Below are 23,864 nucleotides of genomic sequence, written 5' to 3'. Positions count from 1 at the left end.
TCTGGCCTGCCATTATTCTATTTGTACCTGAAGGAAAATACATCTTAGTTCTTATAAATTGCTTTCATTCTGTGTATATCTTATTTGGTGCATGAAAAGTAAGAGGACATCTCTGCTGTAATGGATAAAAGTTAATGTAAGCATTTAATATAGACTTTTTTGTTTAGTTAACTTGAGACAACCGTAATTTTAATGGTCTTTTTAATGAGTTTTGCATTTTGACTCAGGGATGTGTTTTTTATTAATGCAGTGGATCATCCTTTAATATGAATATAAATACATCTGCAAAAAGTTTTACATTGTACCCACTTTCACATGCTTAGGTGCACATTATTAACATCCCAGCATTAATCACATGCCCATACACAGCAGGAAGGGAGATATGATTCAAAGTATGGAGAAATCAGGCTAAGATAAAAGTAAGAGTTGGAAAGGTTCTGCTTTATTAAAACAAACTCACGTTCACAATTTGTTTCAGAGAACCATATTTGCTAATATTAATAAATAGGTTTTCCTAGCCAGGTTAGAGGAACATGCTTTGAAAAATGAGTATTACAAAACACAGATTTTTTTTGACAAGCTCACAACTTGAAGTCACGTGTTTTTATGGAGTTATAAATGTCCTGGGTCATTGGTACATATCGGTTTTCTTTATCATCCAGGAAATACAGAGGATCTTTGATGACTGCTGGATTGAAACCCTCCTCCACTAGCTGTACTTTACGATACTTAAAAGTTGCTGTAAGTTCAATGTCACTCTAGAAAACAACAGTACATATTTACTTATCAGTCTCAGCATCTAACTGTGAGAATTAGATTTCTTAAATTTGGTATTATAGTTGAAAAAAAGTAAATCCATACAGCACAGAAGTCAAAAGCTTACCAACAGAGGCCTAAAGTACCCACATTCATCAGATCATAACCGGACTGCAGAGTATGGAAGCCAGTTATTACACTGAATGTCAGAAGTGCTGGGGCCACAGAAACATTATTGAAAACTTTACCTTACTGTTTAAGTGATGCAGGAAAACACGGGCTTTCAGATTTTAGAAAGAATCAAGAGTTTAATCCAGAAAATTATTTGTGGTTTTGGATCAAAAACCAGCAGGATTTTTCTCAGAAGAGCAATGAAAATGGCCGTTGGAGCCTGGGAAAGACTCATTGTACTTTACTGGGGAGGGTAAGACAAACCAGTACCTTGACTGGTCACCTCTTTTGTTTGTATAACTCAAAAGCTTAAAGATTGATTAAATAATTAGGCATTGCAGTTATCTCTGTGTTAGTCCTATTGAATCATTTCAGTGCATACACAACCCTTCTCAAAGAAGCCATGTTTATTTTAAATAACTTGAAAAGTACGGTAAGAGTCACATTCTTGCACCATTTATAGTACAAGTTAAACTTTAGTTTAGAATTTGGCTATTTATTCACCACAAGTGAGATAAAAGTCTATGTCTGCTCTTCCAAGCTTCTGTTTGTGTGGGGATCTTTATTTTGCACAGAACAGTCTGTAGAGGGAGCTACACTAACTGAGAATACAGCTGTGTTACTGTGCTGATGCGTTTTCCATCGAGAAATCTTGATTTTTTTTATTGTGTTCAAATGTGCCAGATATCCTGCAACTGCTCCTGCAACTTGTTTTTTTGCAGGCTGAACTGAAACACGTGGGCACACGTTCTACTTTCATATGGGTAAATGACAAGAGCAAGTGAGAGACAAAAGCAGCCTTTCTGAGAATTGCTAGTCTAACTAGTAAGTCCATAGTCCTCACAGAAAAGAGAGAATGCACAACACAGATCACAAAAGCCACTTAGGAACACTGATTTACCTTAATCCTTATAAAACGAGGTCTTGCATAGTTTGGAAGTTGAGTGTTAACGTGCCTGTAGACACTTTCTCCATTAAATTCAGAGGTCTCCTTTAGTCGAATACATGCCATTCCTGTTCTGCCCTCATAACCTGAAGGGATAATGACAGAAAATACCTGTAGCTTCTCTATAATTCAAACTTCATGCTGACTTTTTTCTCTCCTTTAAGTGTACTCTTCCTTCTAAGCCACTTTAAAACTAACATATTTCCTTTTAGATGTCTAAGTGATTAGATTTTCCTAAGGCTTCAGCAGGCTACATGCCAAACTCTTTTGAAGACCTAGCATCAGAATGAGAGATGGCAGACATTTTCAAAATCATCCTTCTTTCAAAGGTCTTTAGAGGGACTTTGGAAAATCAGCTCAGTACTCTGAAGCAGCTCTGCCTGCAGCAGCATTTTTAATTATGAGGGTTAATTTACTTTACAATAAATCATGGTAAATAGGCCTGTAACTTGTGCTGACAAGCTCATCCATGCAGAAAGAGGACAGAAAGGAATAAAATCCAGTTTAACATTGTTTAATGATTCATCAAGTGCTGCAAAAATCAAGCACTTCAGATTATTTACTGTTTTAACTATGTACCGTGATGGCTTCCTGCCTCACCTTTTGGTGGCTCATGGACACAATTTAAACACAAACCTTTTGGTATTCCCTCTGTTTTCTGGGATTACAGGTAATGCAAGAAGAAGGAGGCAATATTCTTATACAAAGTTTCATGTTAGAACCACATGCATGCTTTACAGAGTTGTGTAAAGTAGAAAATGAAAGCAAAAAACAGCATTAACGCTTAAAATAAAAAGTAGAGCGCAAGCATATGCTTATTTGAGTTGTGCTTTAGTTTTGAGTCTTGTTTCTGTTTAACACCATGTTGTGCTGACAGCTGGCATTCCAATTTGTTTATTCAAAATCTAGCCTGTTGAATTAATAAGTTCTTGGGTGATGTATACTGTGACCCCCAGCTACATTATAAAAGTACAAATATTTCTGTGCCATGTAAAACAGAAGAACAGCCCAAACAATTCACCCAGTTCTTACACAAATGTAAGGTGAGAACTGGTTTGAACAATACTTTTTGTCCATAAAGTTGTTCCATAATTAGGTGTTAACACCTCCTCTACATGGTTTGACAAAAGCATTGAATATGAGAGTGATATCTTCCTTTGTCACTTGGAGTGTAATCTAAGAAACATATAAAAACCTCCATTTGTGAGCTTTCTTTTGAAATGTCTCCTGTGGCAGCTGTGTGTTTATCACAAAGCAGCTGAAAACAAGAGTGATTTAAAGAGAGGGGCTTTAATTTTAGGTCAGTAGGTGTATTGGAGACATACGTGATTAATAAAAAGTTTATTTATTTGAATTAAATTCACTGCTCTAATATATCCTCTCAGTTTATAAACGGCCATGTTATTCTAGCCTCAGAAACACTGTGCATTTCTACTCTCATGTTTTCCAGTTTTAGTAGAGGAAACAGCAATTGGAAAGACTCAGGGATGATCTCATGAATGTTTACAAATACATAAAGGGTGAGTCTCAGGAGGATGGAGCCAGACTCTTCTCCATGATGTCCAATGATAGGACAATGGGCAAAAGGTCCAAAGGCTGGAACATAAGAGGTTCCAAAGAAACACATAAGGAAGAATTTCTTCAGTGTGAGGGTGAGGGAGCCCTGGAACAGGCGGCTCAGATGGGCTGTTGAGTCTTGACCTAGGTGGTCCTGTTCTGGCACCAGATTATCTTTTGAGGTCCCTTCAAGCCCTTGAGATTCTGTGATCCAATCTGAGTGATGTTAATTGAGAATCTATCACATGTTGAATATATGATGGAAGGAAATGGTAGATGTAGGAAGAGTAACACAATTTCAATTGAAAAATACTAAATTGTCATTCATGTGAGCTACATTATGGTTTACAAGAGTCTGGAAGCCTTTCTGGAAAAGGGTGACACCTGTTAATTAATAGTGTTAATGAATTAATAATTAACCTGTTAACTTATTTAATAGGGGCTTCTTAACCTACTCTAAGGGCATGCACCATATTGTGCCACCTAATCCACATCCCTTGTACTATGCAATACTTGGGATTTCAATTAAATCCAAACTTGTTTGTTTGATTTCAGATCCCTGCATTACACTGTAAGAATCTGAACTGTCCATCACAACCCAAATGCAACGAGGAGCCTGATGGGACTCCTGTAGATCTTGGGTAAGTTAGAAACATGGACAAGAAGGTATCTCCAAAATATAGGGGACAAGTAAGTAGAATAAAGCTCTTTTGCCTTCCAGCATCACTGGGAATCTGCCTTTACTTTAGCAGCAGTGTGTCTCAAGTCTTTAAAAAAAAAAGCTGCCATAAGCACTTAAAGGTTTCACAGATTTTAGAGCAGGAGAAAAAAGGCTGGAAATGTGTCAGAATTTATAAAGAAAGCTGAACAAAGGGAGAAATAATCAATTTTATTAGTGATGTTCTTGTTCTAGAAATGAAGCTATATTCCTGTAGAACATGCAACTATGTCTATATCTAGGACACATAATCACAAATGTTCCTACATTCTCCTGCTCCTGTCATACTATGTTAGTATGTCCATACTATGTTAATATAAGCTTTTGCTATGTTTTTTAGGGAATTAATATTGCATACATTTAAATGATGGAATTTCTCAAATGTAGCTTACACAAAAGAAGCTAAAGTAGAGTTACCTTACTCTACAGTTCAACATATGCATATCTTGTTAACATACTAAAAAATCACTTTGTTGAACTGCTTCAAGTATTTAATTCATACCTGGGACAGATACTCCATATACAACAGCTTCTTGAATGCAGTCAAGCAGTCCTAAAATATCTGCAACTTCTGTTGTAGAAACATTTTCCCCTTTCCACCTGGAAAATAAGCAGTCAATAGTCATGATTTCTATGTGTACTGAACACAGTGATCTCCAGTGTTTTCATGTCTGACTATATAATAGGTTGAGCCCTGAGCTTGACATCAGGACACACTTTTGCAAGGAACAAGGACCTTTTATCAAAAGTAGAGTAAAACACCTCACAAAATTCAGCAATGCATTCCACATTATTCAAATCTCAGAAGAATTTCATACACTTGGTTTAATGGTGCTTAAAAGAGCTCTAATCACACAAAATCCAAAAATATGACTTTACCTTAGATTCCATCCTAGACTGTATGTTTTCTTAGTTTTAAAAATATAGTGCATGTGAAACCACAATGGTTTTGTTATATAAATGATTGGTTTCAGACTGTTCCAAATACATTCATTCACCACCCTAAGCTGAGTCTCTTGCAGGCTCTATATGTAACTATGAATACAACTGGTAAAACACAGCAGTACAGGTGATTTGGAGTCCTTCTGGCTGAAGTCAGAGAAATTCCTCTCCATCAGTCAGTAGGAAACACTGGCTATGAATTCAAATCTGAGAATGAGCCAGAATTTTTTCTTGTGACAAGCACTTAAATAAATAAACTGACCGGAATGTGTCTCCAGTTCGATCGTGGAAATAAATGAAGTTGTCGTTGTCCATCACTAAAAGGTCACCGCTGTTAAAATACAAATCTCCTTTTTCAAAGACATTTCTTAATTGCTTCTTCTCTGTTTGCTGTTGTGCTCCTGCATAGCCACTAAATGGTGCATATTGGGTGATTTTGCAGATCAGTAGTCCAGGTTTGCCTATAAAGAAAAAAATTTGCCTAAAAAACACAGTGTAAGTTGCCAAAAAATAACTAATTTTCATTACATCAGTGGAGCCTGCAGATGTTATGGATTCATTTGAGCATTTTATATGATCATCATCAGAGGTACAGAATGAGTTTCACCTTGTCCTCTCAATTTGCTCGTCCTCAAAAATGCCAACAGATGATACAATTTGTCACCTGCAGTGCTGCAGAACAGAATCTCAAATGTCTCATCTAGCAAGTGGAAAACAGTTGCTCGGTTTTTCTAGACAGCTTCATAAACCTCAGTTTAAAACACCTAACTCAACAGGAGCTGTGTCTACAAATGGGACTTACACATGACATCAGGCACATGACATAAGGCAAGTCTCCAGAAGGTGACCGTTGGGATGGGTTACTTGCACATGACTCGGTGTGGGGCAGCCTTACCACTCAACCAAAAGATTCAGTTGGATTCAGGAACCAAATATTGGGGTTCAGCTTGCTTACTTTGAATGCAAAATAGACCAAAATGCTGCTTAGTATGTTCTTTAGTCTTTCAAGTGCTACAGCTGGAGGGATTTATGAAGGGAGGAGGAAAACCTGTAAGTTTTGCAAATTGGAAGTCAGCTTCACACTATGTAGAGCTTTGCTTGGATGTCACACACTGGAGTGAACTTTGTCTCTATACAAAATCAATCACAGACTGTCCCCATCAAGCCTGGCATTTTACATTTTTTATGGTTTCTCTCTTACATTGTAAGTATTTTTGATACTTCTGCAGTTCAGCAACTTAAACGTGTGCATTTAAATAAAAATATGGAATCTATGTGTGCACATCCCTCCTCATCCCAACCCAAGAGTCTGCATGGGGAGAGTTGTCATAGGAGAGCATGCCAATGGGGCAGGCACTCTTAGCACAACTAGTATATTCCTCAGCAGTGAGAGTCTAACACAGATGGTAACCTGTCCAGCTGTTCCCTTGCACAGAGAAGGTAAGCATTTCTGTTCTCACTCACAGTGATGATAATATATGTAACAGTGCAACCAAATAAAAAAATGTCACAAGTATCTGGGTTAAACAGAAGTTTGCCTGGGCCAATATGTGTAAACCTTTCCTATGAAAACTGATATTAAGATATACTATTAAAATGTATTTTCATGTATACTTTCTCTGTTGCCAATGGCAAAAAGTTTCAGCCACTGCTGGAAAAGAAAACTTTCTATTTTGCAAATATTTCTTTAGTGGCACGTTAAGTACAAAGTCTGAGAAGAATTAAATAGCTCCTGTTGAAAGTCAAGACCTATACTCAAAAATGTTAGCATGTCCATTACTCAAACTAGACAAGTTATCAGAATATAAGTGTACAGATGCTGCACTCCCTTTACCTTTCTGTTAAGCTTTGCTGTAACAGTATGTGATTTGTTACATATATTCTAACTTGTATTAAAAAACCTGGCTTACTCATTGGCAATTCTCAGTATCTTTCCAGACAGAAGTGATGCAAAGAGATGTAATTTGAAGAAGTAAATACCTTTCTGTAATTTTTAAAGGAGTTTTTACCTTTGGGAACTTTAATGCAGTATCCATTTTCATCTCGGACTGGTTCATCTTTCTCTACGTCATATTTAATCAGTTCATAGCGTAAGATTTTCTAGTGAAAATTTGCAAAATGTATACACACATGAATATGCACTCTTTGAAAAAGACTTTCATAACATAGTCAACTTTCTATTTAACAGCCAAATTCATTACATTTCATCTGGATGTGTTGAATCTAAATGTTTCTTTTACCTGAACTGGCAAGAGATATCTGTGACACCTAGCGTGGGCAGCTATAGACTGTACTTGGGGAGAATCTGCTCTCTAAACAAATTGGTAACTGAGCCTTGGGTTCTTCCCAACTTGTTATACAAGTGGCCTGGTATACACCCCTGGCAATACACCAAACTTCACCAAGAAGGACAAATCGCCAGGTTTTGCTGTTATTCTTACCTTGTGCAGGAAGTTTACTCTTCCCACTGCGCCAATTCTTCCAGTGTAATTAACAAAAGAAATGTTTCCTTCAGTCGATGCGTAAAACTCCAAAATGTTAATATTTCCAAATCTTCGGATGAACTCGCTCCAAACATCAGCCCTTATTCCATTTCCTATGGCCAGTCTGACTCTGTGATTCTTATCATTGTGTCTCTACAAACAAGAAAAAGTCATGAATTCCCATTTCTGCTGAGTGAAAGCAGAACTTCTACTTCTGGAAAACTCTGAAGGAAACTGTTAAATTTTTGAAATCTGAAGCAAAACATGTGCAAACATCACTACAGTTAAGCTCACGATTTTGATGTGAAAAAGGAAGAGAAATTACTGAGCAAGTTAGGCTACAGATCTAACTGTAGCTACTAAATTATTTGCATGAAGACAGGAACAAATAATTATGCTGAAAGACAGAATGAAACTCAGGCACCACGCTGAACTATTTTGTTTGTAAACCTTGTGGTGGCTATCTGCAGAAGACAGTAATTTACCCTGAATGCTGCAAAATGTCTGCAGGATTTCAAAAGGTGCTTGGGTGAAAAAGAAACACCTTTTGCCATTCTAAATGCAGTACTGAGCCTGCTAAAAATTGTATTACCACATTTCACATCACTTTTAACAATGCTATTAGACCTTTCTGTTTATACAGGAAAGTGATAAACACATAGTGAGGATGACAGTCCATTTATGTCTTCTCTTAGATGTTTATCTTCAACAATAGGAAGTACTGAGCTGGGTCAGACACTTTAATTCATAAACGTATTTAATGTGCTAATGAGTAACAACAGTCTGATAGAACTGTAGCAAAATATGAAGAGGTTCCTTTGTTCCACTTCCTGCCTTTTTCTCCAACCGTTTCTTTTATTACATATTTTAACAGTATTTTAAAGCATGAATACTCTTTTTTTTGCTTCTTAACATGTACTACTTTGTTGAAAGAATAAGACTATTCTATCAGCACCACACTGGAATGTGTATTTGCAGAATAAGTAGGTTTATGTCTTTCAGGAAATACAGTGCAGAGGGCAATGCAGTAGATGGTAGAACATGAGCATGGAACTTGAATTGCAAAATGCTCTTTCAAGGGGTGATTGAAGAAAGAAATCTGGCCATTAAGACAAACATGGATTGGCCTTCTAGTGTCCTATTCCCAGAAACAACCAAACAAACAAAAAGCTCAATGAAATTACAATAATTGGGCATTTATACACTTGGGCTTTACACTTTATTTTTAAATGATTCACTGGATTCAAAGGATGCTGCTTGTACCCATGTTGTGCCTCATCTTTTGTTGTTCTTAAGTCTGTATTTTCAGTCTTTTTTCCCCATTTGCTTTGTCAGATGGAGAAAATTTATTATCTAGCCATTAATTAACCACAGTTAATGAAAGGAGGAAGGAGAGACTTAATGATTTCTATCTTACTTGGACTGTTAAATTATTTGTTATGAGATGACTACATAAGTTAGCTGGAAATACAATCAGAAATAAAACTGTGGCACATACTGAGTTTTTTTCTTCTGTGGGTATGTAAAGGAAAGAAATTATAGTATAGATAAAAGTTACTAGCATAATAAGTTCAATAATGAACTGGCATTAGTTAAGACATGACACCATACATCAATGTGGGTCTTGCTCATTCTGCAAGTTCCTCATGGAAAAGTCTGTCTCTCTGTTACTTCTGCAAGAACAGGCTCTTGGCACCATGACAGTTTAAGTAATAATATCTATTCTGTCAAGTTGTTGCATTCTTAACATGTTAATTCCATCTTTCAGGGAGTCTTGTGCACTCAAAATAACATGCATATGAGTACCTAGGATCAGACATTAAGCCGATTAACCTTGCTTATGTAAAGGTGTTTTCCATGTGTTTTCACCATTGGTATTGAATTCTACATATTGAGTAAGAAATTACATAATGAGAGCTAAGTAATCTGTGTCTGTCTTACAATGTGATCTTTGCAGGTAAGCAGCCACCAGTAATGAGTGTGATCTGTAAGACAACCTCAACTGCTACTCAGCTGTATCATTTAGTAGGCTTTTGGTTCAGTCATTCATGTCATTTTTGATTAACAGGTCACTTTAATGGTTAAGCTAAATGTCTCTGTGTGGCTATTAACAAACTCACCCCATTTGGGAACTAATTTAAACTTGGCTGGCAGCTGTACACTTCTTTGAGATACCAGTTGAATTTATGAATTTACAGAGTGTGCTCATGACTCAGATGTATTTGTGCATGTATGTAGACTCTCAAGAAGCACAACTCTATAAAAAACTAGTATATTAGCTCATTCTTTAAACTTGTTTTCCTAAACAGCGTTCTGGCTTACAATTACCAAGTGGTGCAAGGAAGACTTGATTGTTATCACCTTTGTTCTTATTATATTCTAAGGGCAGTTCACTTAGCCTGCCTTTGTGAAAGTCATTTTATACAAATACATTTTTGAAATGAAGGATTAACTAACATGATCGCAGGGATCTCAGTGGTAAAGTGCCTACGAAGACAGTACATTAAGTGCATCTTCAGAGGGGGCACTCTTTAAATAATTACATTAACACTTTTACCTGGGGATCACCTGACTGTCCGGGCTTAGGACATCTTACCTACAAAACCCTCAAAACTCATGTTGCCCAAAACATAGGTCCACTGGTTCCTACAGAACCTCCCATTTTTGGTTTATAGCTGGAGTGCTCATATAAGGTGTTTTCTCTATCTATTTTAACAATGTCAGTTAACGGATTACCATTGTTCATAACAGAAAAGGATTCATTCATGACAAAAGCTCTTTTATTTTTATCTTTAAAAAAGTTAATGTTAGTATGCAATGGGATTGCAGACCTTGCTAGGTGAAGGTTTTTTGTTGGGCTTTTCTTCCACCTCCCGTTACAGTTTGATTTTAAGCATAATGTAACAAATATTCCCAGTAATTTATTCAGCCAAAAAAGAAAGGCAGTTCCTGTTACCTCTGGTGTGTTGCATAGATACCGAAGCACTTCCCCAATATACTGTATCACTGTCACGTCGTATTTTCTGCAATCATCCCAGAACTGGCTTGCTGAAAATCTGGCACATAAAACAATAGTTGCACCTGTGTAGAAAGAAGTAAAACAAAAACTTGAGAGCAATTCCCATTATAAAGACGTACAGAATTTCATAGCACAACATTGTAGAAAAATTGTAGAACTAGGGTTATATAGCTTTTAGAAGAACTCTTCCTAAAATGTATTGAATCCATGCTGAATAATTTCTTTAATCTGTGTTTCCTTTCATCAGAAGTGAAAGGCTATTGTTGTGGATGAAACTCCACACTAATTTACCCTATAACTGCAAAGAGCTGTCATGTAAGACGGGATATACCCTGTTTGTCCAGGAGATGAAATACAATTTGTACAGGGTGAAGATCTGTGCAAGTCAGAGAAAAAAGAATGTCACTTGACTTAGGGTTTTTGGTAATAATGGTACTTCAAAATACTTCACCTCAAAAGTTTGTTAGCTAGGGAAAGGCTTACTGTATCTGTGCTCATATCTGCACATGGCTTCTGCACAGTAACGTTCATTCCTATCAGTTGAGTGCACGGTACCTCTCATGATACATCCATGGACTCCAACGAGGAGGGCAGAGCTATGATAGAGTGGCAGAGCAGTATACACAACATCTTCTGAGGTAACATTGCCAGCATCAAACAAACCACAGGCTAGCAGTATGCGTTCATGGTTAATCACCGCAGCTTTGGGAAGACCTGTTTGAAGTCAAGCCAAAAGGTGTGTAACTTCACTTGAGCAATAGCACAGTTAAGACCAGTTGGTTTCACAAGGGCTTAAGATTTTCTTTCATGCACTGATGCAAGTTCAGGGAAGTATGCAGCTTGTGTCTCCAAAACACACCAGCATTTAGCCTGTCTTCCCATATGCAGCTTTTAGGTGATTACCCAGTTAACTGACCAAATTCCCAGTGCTATTGTACCTAGGAATAACAAGAACACAGACAATGAGGAAAGGGAATTTGCAGAATCTAGCATGCTAGCCAAGGGAATGGATATGCTATAACAGAAGTTAAACTCAGATCTTGTATCTGTCCTGGAATTAGATATCTGCTTGCAGCTCTGAATGAGCCTTGATGAAAACTGGAATTCATACTGCAAAATTTCTTGGTGGTTTCCCATCAGGAACAGTTGAACTGGTTACTTGCTGAAACAGATGCTAAAGACAAAATTATGGTAGCACTTGTCTATTCTATAAGAACAGGATGTCAGAGCCATTAACAAAGATTAAAGACATCTGAGTTAATTGCCCTCTGCAGCCCAAAGAGGATTCAAATTTACACTCCCTTTCAGGGGAGCTTCTGCCCTAAGAAGATCAAAGACTGAGCTAGTGTGGAGCTATAGGTTTGAGGACCTTCAGGCATTGTTTCATCTTTGTCACCCAGTTCTGCTGTGGCTAACTGCTCTCAGTGCTAGATGCCTTTATGTACAGCAGGTTGTAGCTCCTATACAGCTGCAGTTCTACACAGTGGCCATGAGTAGACCTATTTTGTGCTGCCCTCACTATTTTTGGTATTCTGACACCCAAAAATTTAACGTCTAGCATTTAGAGTTCCTGATCTAGAGGTAATAAGGTGGGTGCCATGACACATAGCTAGGCCAGAGTGTCTCCAGGGACAGCAGATAGCAGATGTCTAATGACCTTAGTGGCATAAAACCTGTATGTTTCATTGGCTTGTACTTCACTCTCTCCTCCCAGGTTTAGTGCTTAAAGTCAGCCTATATTCCACATGCTTTTCATTTTTAAATATATATATCAAACCCCCAGTTTCCTGAGGGGGAATGAATTACAAGAGGAATTAAAGTGAAGTTACAGATTCTCTTTCCTTACTAAAAAAGTCACAATGTCAGCAGGAATATGTGACCTGTTTTTGTGAATTTACATTACCTGTAGTACCAGAAGTATAAATGTAAATGGCAGGAGTTTTAAAAGTTATATTTGATCTCCAAGACAAGGGAGTAGGCTCATCTGATGCAGCATCTACTTTATCAAGAAAGCTCTCAACTCCTTCTGTAGCAGATGTCTTGCTTAAATAATAAACTTGAACATTTTCTTCCTTCAACAATGGCAGTATTTCTTCAACAGCTTCCTTCAGTTCTTAAAGAGAAGAAAAGTATTACAAGAAAATTCAGTATTTTTCTGTGAACTATATTATTGGTGCATCAACTTCAGCTTGGCTGCTTTCATGTTTAGCTGCTGTTGGAGAAATTAATGTTTAAGTCACTTGAGAATACAGCAAAATGACTGAACAGGAATGGAGTGATTTGATTTTATCTTATTTTCTGCAGCAAGAACAGAATTGCAGAGGAGGAACCCAAGCATGCTTCCACTCTGTGAGACTCTACATACACCTGGCACCACCAGCTCCAGGTTGCTCCCTTCCCTGTCCACTGTGGGGAAATGCCTCACCTTGCAAGTGCCTACACAGAGTTAGGTGTTGTTTAAATCACCACTGTGATCCACAGAGGAGTCTCATCTTTAAAATACCTCAATGCAAAAAAACCCACCCAGAATGAAGAGTGACTTAGTAAGTAGTGGTACCACTGAAGACTGGACTCCTAGATAGTTGTGTTCTGTCTCTCCCTATGCCCATCTCCTACACATCTTGATTAATCCCCAGTTCTCCTCATGTTCCCCCTGGTATCCCCAGCCAAGAACACATTATTTAATTTACGTGCAATGACTAGGCTAACTCCTTGCATGATCAAATTCTGTCTGCCTTTCTCTTATTGAAGCAGTAATGCAGGTCTCTCTCCTCTACCCACTACCAGTTTCAACCAAGTTGGGAAGAATGTAGTCATCCCTGAGATTTTTATTCCCTCAAGAAACTGGATAATGGAATGAAATGAAGATGACCAGACAGCTACTGCAATTGTATATACCTTGTGTCTTTAGGAATCCAGGCTAAAAGCCTTCCAACTCACAGGCACTTTCACTTGACTAGATAATCCCACAAAACTTAAAATGAATCCTCAACACCAATTTCACTGAAACCATAATATAAAACTTTCCATAATTTTTTACCACTTTTAGTTTATTTCAAAGCAAAGAATAAATTAAATATTATTAAATCAACAAATCTCTGAGACAATTTAATACTGAAAACTAAATTTGCTACTAGAAATTATATCTCCACACTAATTGACTAGATAAAGGCAAGATCCACATCAAAAGTTTGGCTCAAGTGCACAAAAGCAGTAACCTTAGTAAACACATTACCTTTACAAGTTTTGCAGACTCTGGAATTCCCCAGCAAACAATTCTGTACTTCTGTAGTAGCTTTGGCCAAAAAACCATCCTGGGACTACCATGGGTGGCCTTTAGCCACCAAGCTACTCATGAAAAATCCAATGTGTGCTTCTTTTAGTGAACAGGTAGGGAAACCTCAAAACACTGGCACAGTCTGGTCTGTCTCCCTTTGTCCTACACTCTCCAGCACTGCACACAGGCTGGACAACACAAACAGTAAAGCTGAGTGGGAGGAGGGTTCTGCTCCTTAGACATTATCAGGCATGAAGGAGATAAAATAAGGCCTTTTATGCAAGTATTTAATGAGCTGGTACCTTAAAGATAAATAACCCTCAATAAACTTTCCTTAAGATAAATAACCCTCCAATAAACTTTGAAATCCTTAGTTTATTGTAGGTGTGAGCTACTTTAATGACCTATAAACTATAATTATGAATACTGCCTATTTCTCTTCAGACACCTATTTGTGCAAGCATACACTGACAGACCATCACGTGATGGTAAGTACTAGTAAGACAATATGTCTTCTGCATGGAGCAGCAAGATAATAAAGCATGAAACTTAATAAGAACAGAGAGAATCAAGGTCCAACAGAAAAGGCTTCAACTTCTTTCCTCACCTGATGTCCAGCAATCACTAGTGGAACCAAGCATGTAGTAATTTTTCATTAATAAGGCTCTATTTTTCATTTCACTTTGTTTTTTTTCCTTAGAGCTGAAGGCTCTAAATTTAAGGCAAGTGTGTTACAGAAGGAAGAAAAAAACATTCCCTATCCTACACAATAGCTTTTTTCACACATGCTAGTAACTCAAATACTAATTGATATCGGAAGTTCAGAGATTGCATAGAATTTATTCTCAGGCAGAAATTTGTCACAAAAGGAGAAATTTTAATTTGAACTATAGTTTTGGGACATAAAAAATACTCCAGTTACATACAATAGACAAATAGGTTCAACTATCTAAGCTGAAACGGAATATATATTCATGTATAAGTTAACTCTAGGCAGATAAAGAGTATCTTTGACTTCCCCTATAGTCAGTCATTCATACTGTGTATGTGCATACACGTACAAATATATGTAAAGGACTGGACATGAGATGAGGTCTCTGCTCTGTATGGAACTGAATGCAGTTATCTATTTAAAGCATACTAATATGTCAAAGTCTTTTCTACAGAAAAGGAATATGGTCTGTGCATGTGGCTTCATGCCTTTTCTTTGAACTGAAGCCTAACAAAGTTTTTCTACGGACCACAACCACCTCAAGTCGCTGTCCAGCTGCAGCAAACGGATTCTTCTGCATTACCGTGTTATTCATTGGGATGTTGTGTGAACGTAACTATGAATTCATCCTGATTTCATGATTGAGAGCTATTTTATTTCTAGTTCTTCGTTACCCTTACCAAACAGCTGACAAGGTCTGAGTTCAGTGTTCACATCTTGGACGTGAGCTGAAAATGAAAACACTGTACAAACTACTTGGAAACGTCGTCTTTTCATCTGGTCCGGAGCAACTTTCCCAATCCCCGAGCTCAGCTTTAGAGGACGGGACGCCACCAGAAGAGTGTCCCTCCGCTCCAGCCCACCCCCGGCGCCCCCCGCGAGAGGCCCGAGGCGCGCACGCGGCGCTCCCTCCCCGCCGCCCCTGCGCCCCGACAAGCACAGCGAGAAGCCCCTTCAGCGCGGGGGGCAACCGAGAAACCCGCTCCCTCCGTACCGCCGGCTCCGCTCCCCTCCGGCCAGGGCCGGTGCTTTCCTCACCTGGGGCCGCCAGCAGCACGGTGGCCCCGCTGCTCTGGAAGCTGCGCAGCAAGGACGCGCCCCTGATGTTAGAGTTGAGGCAAGCCACGGCGCAGCCCAGCTTGGCACAGCCCAGCCAGACCCAGACGTAGGCAGGACGGTTGCCCATGAAGAGGGCCAGGCAGCCGCCCTCCCGCAGCCCCGCGGCGTCGCGCAGGGCCCGCGCCGCCTGGCTACTCAGCCGCTCCACCTCCTCGTAAGTGAAGACCTCGTCGCCGAACACCAGCAGCGGCTTGTGCGGGGTCCGCCGCGCCCGCCGCTCGAAGACGTCCAGGAGCGTGCTTACGGGACGGCGGGCACCGGCTCTCCGCGCCCGCCTCACCAGCCGCGCCATCGTGAAGACGAAACGTAGGTCTTGGAAGAAGTAGGGGCAAAAGCCGCAGAGCAGCAGCGGCAGGAGCAGCAGCCCCGCCAGCGCGGAGCACAGGGCGGGCAGCATGACGCCGCCGCTGCCGCTGTTCCTTCCCGCCCCGTTCCGTTCCGTGCCTCGCGCCGGAGAGGCGGAACGACCAACGGCCGCGCCTCGCGCCGCGCGAGTCCCGCGCGCGCCCCCTCACAGCGCCCGCGTGCCGCGCCCGGTCGGGTGCTGCCCGGGTCCCGCGAGCTGCCCTTCGTCCCAGGCGCCGATGCTCCCAGGAGAGCTGTGTCGTTTGATGGCAGTGGCTCCCAGCCGCAATCAGAAGGCCTGCCTGATGAATTGGAGCGCGGCCGGTGGTACGTGCTAAGGGGAAACTGCGTCCTTGCAGGTGCTCGCGGGTTCCCTGCCCACACACCGTGTCAGGCCCGTGCAGCAGGATTGGCGCTCGGATGGAGGGCAGAAGGTTGGCATCGTGCATTGCAGTCAGGGCTGGTGCCTCTCCCGGAGGCTGAATGCGTCCTGCATGGGATCTGGGCCGTATGCACAGCCCCTTCTGAAGCCACAGTCACCGGTGGCAGAGGCAGCCAAGCCTAGTCAAGGCTCACACCTGGAGAAATTCAGGATGAGGCTTCCTGGCAGATTAAGTGGTGAGCTACCCAGGGGAATATGCTCCTACCCTCCTCTTGCACCAGCCCTGGTGCTGTTCCTCACTGGGTGGTAAATAGTAGCTGAGCCAACTGAAAATCTGAGGTGTGACTTAATGTTTTTGCAATTAAGAGCCACTGCATTTATTGTTATTCTGGATGCTCAAAAGGAATTTACAGTTGATGTCTGTCTGCACTTGTCTGTGGCTGAGACACATTAGTTACTCAGACAACCTTAAAGCAAACTCCAGGAATTTCACCCTTTTGGCTGGACCCAGTGACCAGAACTCAGCGGTTTTCTTGGTGAAATTTAAGCAGCCATCACTGTGAATAAGGACTACTTTTTCTTTCTTTTTAAAGAAATATTTGTGTATTTTGTTAAGTGCCACCGAGGGGACAGTTTCTGGGCTCTCATTCACAGTTTTCTGCTCTGCTTTTATGTCAAATCTGATACTTCTCGACACAAGAGGAATTGATTCAGATCATTGATCTGCCAGGAAACTTTTTTTCTTCACTGCAGACTCTGTTTACCCTGGGAGATAAATTCACCCTGGTGTTAGGTGAGCTCTAGCTAGCCATAATGCAACACACGCACTGGATGTTCAAGCTGGGTGGGAGGGAGCAGAGCTGTTTAGCTGTGGTCAGACCTCCCAGGCAGCTTCTCCAGTTTTAACTGGACACGGTGGATTGCAAGTGGCCAACGGCCAATGTTGCCTTGCCTGCTCACATACTCCTCCCCTCGAGCCAGTGTTAGAACTCCAGGGACTGAGTGAGGAGCTGGTTCAGGAAGCTAGCACAGGTGAAAATTAACTGGTTTATGTCTAGGCTAAAATTTTTGTATCATTAGGATTTAGTATTCAGTTAACTTAGAGGACTATTTTACAGTCCTTCTGTAACAGCTACTGTTTCAAACTGATGCCTCGGGTATTTTTTAAAGAGTTAACCTCACAGCTGTAAAAGCTACATATTTTTGAAAGCTTCTTTATCTGATGGTAACTGCTGGGAGAAGCACGAGAAATCAGTGCACTCTATTAGCTGGCTTCACAGCCAAAGTGTTGCTGAACTACTGTAACTAATTCCAGCCTCTTGCTGGAGTTGTGCTGGTGTCCTGCAGTGGGTTTTCTGAAGAAGTGTTCTCCTGTGCAACCTTTTCTTCAGTTACATCTCTAACTTTCTTGCATGGGTGGTGGCATTAGTTCTGTAACTTTAGTAGGGAACTGTAATCAGCAGCATCTATCATGAATATGCCCCAGTGACATTTTGAAGGACCTTTATCTGCCTTATTTATTCAGGACTATTTAAATACTTGGTTTGTTGGCCAGGTTTTTCACAATACATTGTTCTTCTATGCTATTCCTTGAGATAAGTCTTTTCTACTTTTCCTCAAATTACAGCCTTCTTGTAAAGGTTTTCAGCTCTACAAAGATTTCATTCATCAGCTAGGTAGCTTGCTGGGACAGGTACATTTCAGAGGCAATATTTACTGGTGCTTAACCTAGCAATGGCAGCTAGAATTCAAAAGTTTAAACAGTAATTGTGTCAGCATTAGTAAGCATTTGGATAGCCTCCAAATTTGGAACAAACTACAATTCTTGAGTTCCTGTTATTTTCTCTGAAATTTACCAAGCCCTATCAACTCTGTCTATAGTGTTCCTCCTCATACTTTGGGTTTAGCACTAAATGTTTTGTTCTCTAAAACTATGCAAAGCAAAGCCCTGTTAGGAATTAATCTTCACTGCACAATGAGTCTGTTTCTCTTCAGTAATCCTAAGGAGAAAAGATGACCACAGTTCTGTTTGTTCAGGTATTTCTCATTACCATAGCAGTTGTACTAGGTAATCAATTGCTGTGAATTTGGCTGGTGCTTTCCTATTTTGTGAGTTATTTTTCTGACAGTATTATTAATCTAGGCAGCTTGTTTTGTGTTTGACTAATGCTTTGGACTGCCATAGTGCATGTTGGTATTTTGTTCAGACAGCTGTCACTTTGTCTATAAACTGCAGTATGTAAGTTTCAGTATTTTTGGCTGAACCAAATATCAATTTAAATATTGTTAGCCTAGGGACAAGTACTTTTTTGTTGACATAGTTTTTTTGCTAGGTTTTATAGTTCAGTAAACAGTATTTAATACCTTCTCTTGCATTTTTTTCCCCCTGATTAGGTACTGTAAGAGAGCTGATGGAGCTTCCTATGACAGGTTGACCCTTGTTCAGCATTACAAGAGGCATGTGTACTTGAGCACCTGCTGGAAACTGTTCAAGGGCTTGGCCCACCATGGGCAGTCGGTGGTGCTGTCCTGTGCTGGCTGTTGCCCATGGGAGCTGGCTTTGCAGAAGGCCTTTTGGCTGGTGTTTGTTGCTGCCCGAGCATCCCTTCAGGGCCAGCACAGCCATAGGCTGTGGAGCAAAAAGATGCTGCTCTCAGCTTCTCCTTGTGGTTTCAAGTGGGTGTTCAGTTAATGAGTTTATGACTTCCCACGTATGCTTTGTTTCTGTAATCTTATTTCCAGCTTTCAGTCTCCTCATGCTTTGTGAAAGCACTCAAAGACCAGATAGCTTTCTACCATAGCTCTATGACAGCTGATGTTCATGGAACTTGTTTTCTCTGCATCAATATCCTCCATTGGGAATGGATCAGATTTCAATGCACCTGCAGAGATCACAAGGGACTGAATTTCTTGTTATGTAGAAGTACTTTTTTCCCTACATTATGAGGCTATAATTTAAACTTATGTAATTAAGTTCTATATAACAAACATATAACTGTGACTTATGTAACAAACACCTATGTATTTAGAAATGGAGGCTCCAAAATCAATTACTATTTTTAGGAAAGTTCCATTAACTTTTCCATTTCTTACTATTGCAGCTTGAATCTGAGACGAGTCTTTAGTTCCAGCCCCTGTGAATCATGCAAAGGGCTAGTTGCTTAATATTTGCAGGGTATGATGAGCTATTATTACATGTTGCTGACTGTCACTTGCCACTGTCGCAAGCAGTACATAGGTTCCCCTTGACTCCAGGTATGAAACCATATTTGCTCAACATTTGCCTATGCTCAGCTTTAGGCACTGGAATCTAGTTTATTATTAGGAAATACAGTTCATGGAATTTATTCACTGCTCAACTCTTTTCCCAGTTTCTGTGCTCTGCTACTATATCAGATGTTACAGAGCTCCTTAGACTCAGGAAAGAGACTTCCACTCCTCTGGTTTCAACACTTGAGGTATTGCAGGGTTTGCCAGCAGGCAGAGGTATCTTGCTCTGATCCACAAGATGTCCCCAGAGTGTAACAAGTAACTGGAAGTTTGTACTACATTGGGATTCATGCTCACTGTACTGTTAGTTAAGGAGAAGGAAGGTGGACAGGGAGCTCAGGAAAGCCCAGCACTCCTTACACTGGCTATCTGTAGGATGCTCCCCAGGCTGCAGCATTTCCTGTGCAGACAGCCCTCTCTTTTCTGTTTTCTATCTTTATATGGTTTGATTGGAAACCTCACTGCAGTGGTGCACAGCAACATCCTCCATTCTAGCTAGCTCAAGTGACAGTAATCATATCACAAAACAAAACTTAATTACTTATGAATGGCAGAGTGATGGTATTGAGAGTGGATGTCTTGTGGCTGCAGTGAACCTGCACAACAGTTCATATGGGTTTGTTATTTTCTTACCTGTTTGACCTGACTCTCCTCATGGAAAGCCCCAACTGGATGTTTTTCAGGATTGCTAAACTAAAGTCTTCAAGCTTTAGCTTCTAGTTTCAAATGCCTTTCTGTCCCATTTTCAAATTCACAGCTACCACAGTTGCTATTAAAGGTTTATTTGCACCATTGCCACATGCTTCTCTATGGTTGCGAATCAAGTGAAACAGGTTCACCTGATCTAATTAATCTGTGCTGCCAAAAGGGATAGTTCTGTTTCTCTCTCCCCATGTGGCCTCCTAGCTCCACTGCCTTCCTTGCTCCAGCTTTGGTGCTGTTGTGACACATCAATGATGGATCAATCTCACTAAGCCTGCAGAAAACTGTATATTTTGCAGGGTGAGTTCTCTGCTGACTCACTGAGCAGAACTGGCTCATCAAGGAGTCAGTATCAATATTAAGACTAATGCAAAGGGAGGAATGAGAAGATAATAAGCATCAGCTTGATCTCCCTTCCCCACACACTACATCTCAAATTCTCCTGTTCCCTTCACACTGGGGAAGAGGTGCAATGTGTCTGTTAACCAAATAAAACAGTTTTTGTAAATCTAAGAGCCGAGTTCATAGTCTATGGAGAGATAAATTGCTGAACTGACTTAAGGCAGAGTTTGAGCCATTCCATTTTGGTCCTCCCTGTCTGGCAGAGATTCAGGAGATGAAGGTCAGCGAAATACATGCTCTGGCACCACTTAAACTGTGCTAACATCAGCAGTTTATTGCTATTTTTCCAGATCTTTCCCTACTTCTGAGAGGTTATGTTTACAAATTTGTAATGCATCAGGATTTCTAGTAGGTCAGCTAGGTCAGTTGACTTGCTGGTCCAGTCTGCAACTGATTTGGCACCTCTGCTCACTGAAATACTTTGCAATCACCAACCTCCAAAAAAGTCTCCTACAAAGTGAATGTACTGCTCCTGTGATCCTGGAATTTCCAAGAAAGTTTTGGCTGCCTTTACTTTGTTGCCACGGGCTCTTTTATGTTCCTTTATCTTAATGCATTGCTTTTAAAAGATGGAAAAGGTACAACCTGGTTGTGAATAAATATGCCATGGCTCTTGAGACAAAACCATCCAATAGTCCAGATTTATGCCACACACATAGATGTGTAATAGTGTAGACATACAGGAGATCTGCTACACTCCACAGGAAGAGGAGAGGTGTGTTAGGGTAGCATGAAATGACAATACTAATACTATGTATGCAATTAATAACTATGCATCTTAGCTACCCCGTCCTGTATATCATGATGTAGCAGTTTAACCCACCAGTTAGAAACACATATGGTATCTTTAGAGGAAACCTGATCTTCAAAGTCTTCTAGTAGCTCTAGTTGGAGATTTATTTTACTGCAAAGCCTGAAGGCTTGTAGCATACATGTAGCACTCACAGCAGACTGTGCCCGTCTTCCCAGCAGCCTCTGGGGAAAACTGGAGCAGAAAGTGGAGGAAGGAAAGGGAACATCGGTGTTTTGCAACTTAGAACTTGTTTTGCTAGAAAATTGCCCAGTGGATCTCCTTACAATACCACTTTTGTTTCTAAGATACTGAAGTTAAAAACAACTTTGTATTGAGCTTAGCTCTCTGTTCATTTATGACTGCCTAAAGAAATTCTAGGTGAAGCTATGTGTATTAGAGTGAGACTCATTTTTCTGTTCCGGAGGTGTTAGAAGCAACTGGTATGAAATCCTAAGAATAAAACTGTAGTATTCTATAGTAACATGTCAGAGATTACTAGTGCTGGATGGTAACTAGATTCTTGGCACTGAGCCCATCCTCATCTTCCTTGAATGGACATGGTTGGGATTCATCAGAACAGATGTGCTCTTTACGATCAAGAAAGAGTCGTGTCAAAGCTCAGGAATTATTTCATCACCTAATACAGAAACTCCAAAGAAGGCCTTGCTCAATTCTCTTTCATGGAGTTGAGAAAATGTTTCCATCCCATAAACAGATTTAAAATTCTGTTGTTTCATTACAGATAATGAAACAGACTCCTTCCAGAGCTCTGCCAGCCGATAGTTGGCTTAGTACAAGCATCTCAGCCATTGCAAGCAAGCTACTTGTGCTCTCCTTTCTGCTCGGTCCTTGTTATCTGTCAAGAACTGAAGTGGTCAAGGGGAGATGAAAGGGCAAGGATTATGCAGAAAATTTAGCTAAGCCTTGACCTCAAGAGAATTTAAAAGTATTCCTCTCCACCAAATTTTGACTTTGCCATTTGTTTTGTTTGTGATAGAAGAGTCAATGACATCCATGTGTCCAAATCCAGTATTGTTTTTTAACTACCAACTTTAGGCTTGGATCAGATTCAGCATAAAGCTCACAGTGACTTTATGAAATCTTTTGAGACACTCAAATCAAACACTAGTTATATAATTTGTTGTTATGCTACCATCAAGGCAAGCATATACTCAGTAAAATTTTCTGAGGCATTCTAGTATAAGCAACATTCACAGACCCTGCCAATGAGAGTGATGGAATGTGCTTATCAAAGAACGGTGTTTTCTCAGAAAAAGGGAGCGAGGGGGAAAGGGTTTTATTCTCACAGCCTTATTTACTGAGCAAACTGAACAGACAAGATCTGCCATCTAGTTTAGACTAAGGGCACTCCAACCTCTTTCACCTGAATAAACAGCATGTGCTAGAAAACACTAATGAATTGCTTGTTAGTCAAAGCAAATATTCAAAAGCCCAAGAAACTGCATAGAGTGACTGAGGTTCTGTAGCTTATTACTCTTGTCGGGGAGTCTCTTCAAGGCATTCTGAGGTTCAATGTAGAAAGGGGAAGCAGAAGAAAGCTCTTTTTTGTTGCATTGTTCCCAAAGTAAATGGAGATCTAATAACTGATGCTTTGGGCTATCCTCCTCTGGAAGCTTGCAGTGGATAAGACGTTACTGGAGAGCCAAGGCTTCCTGTCTATTCCAAGAAAGAAAACAAGTGGAACAAATGCTAAGTATTGCCACAAAAATTATGCAAAACCCTTTCACACTAGGAGGCCAGTAGCTTACTTGCAATTGCCACTCAAAATGGCTAAAGGAACTAGACTTTTTGAAGCTGTTGTTCAGATGTATAAAGTGATATGGCTGCCATTTTTACTCCAGTGGGAGTGAGAACAAAACTGCATGCAGCTGTTATTTCAGGGACATGGCAAAGTTATATTAATAATGTCTATAAATATTCTTCAAGAAAGATGCAAAGCAGCTTTCAAATTTTAAATGCTCACGTACAGCAGGGCTATGTTGCAAGACTATGTATTTGAGATTCAAGAGATTTCACGTGTCCTAGAGCCATGGAGTTCACTTGGCAGCCCTCATAGAAAGTATTGTCACAGTCTTGACCCTAGAAAATGTTGGCAGATCATGTTACTATATACATGGAAATACTGGGCTGAATGAAATCTATCCCAGCAAGTGATGTGCCTTTTGCTGCATGAACCTCCTGCACTTTTCAGTAGTCAGCACTGCACTGCCTCTGGAAATGACGGAGTGTAAAATGTCATGGATTATGGT

The 23,864-nt window shown here is 40.2% G+C and overlaps 1 protein-coding gene across 2 annotated transcripts; it reads right to left on the bottom strand.

The window, feature by feature from the left end:
- Nucleotides 1-568: 568 nt before the first annotated feature.
- SLC27A2 (solute carrier family 27 member 2) lies at nt 569-16,097 on the bottom strand. Of its 2 annotated transcripts, XM_061999838.1 has the most exons (10): nt 15,620-16,097; nt 12,496-12,705; nt 11,148-11,306; nt 10,530-10,654; nt 7,532-7,726; nt 7,100-7,190; nt 5,353-5,551; nt 4,651-4,748; nt 1,829-1,959; nt 569-758 (listed from the first exon to the last, which is right to left on the bottom strand). In XM_061999838.1, exons 1-10 carry the CDS (start codon nt 16,095-16,097, stop codon nt 582-584), a joined length of 1,863 nt encoding a protein of 620 aa, XP_061855822.1. In that variant the 3' UTR covers nt 569-581. The 2 variants fall into 2 exon arrangements, with proteins under 2 accessions (XP_061855822.1, XP_061855823.1); XM_061999839.1 differs by lacking the exon at nt 11,148-11,306.
- Between the last annotated feature and the right edge of the window lie 7,767 nt (nt 16,098-23,864).

Source organism: Colius striatus, chromosome 7 (genome assembly GCF_028858725.1).
Source record: "Colius striatus isolate bColStr4 chromosome 7, bColStr4.1.hap1, whole genome shotgun sequence".
In the NCBI taxonomy this organism is placed as follows: Eukaryota; Metazoa; Chordata; class Aves; order Coliiformes; family Coliidae; genus Colius; species Colius striatus.
The sequence above is the reverse complement of the archived record's forward strand: the minus strand, read 5'-3'. Positions and strand labels throughout refer to the sequence as shown.

Bases quoted from the DNA above. Each gene is read 5' to 3' on its own strand.
- SLC27A2 (XM_061999838.1), bottom strand. From the start codon at position 16,097: ATGCTGCCCGCCCTGTGCTCCGCGCTGGCGGGGCTGCTGCTCCTGCCG. The intron at 7,727-10,529 runs GTAACAGGAACT...TCTTGTTTGTAG, and splicing joins ATCTATGCAACACACCAGAG to AGACACAATGATAAGAATCA. The intron at 7,191-7,531 runs GTAAGAATAACA...AATTTTCACTAG, and splicing joins GAGTAAACTTCCTGCACAAG to AAAATCTTACGCTATGAACT.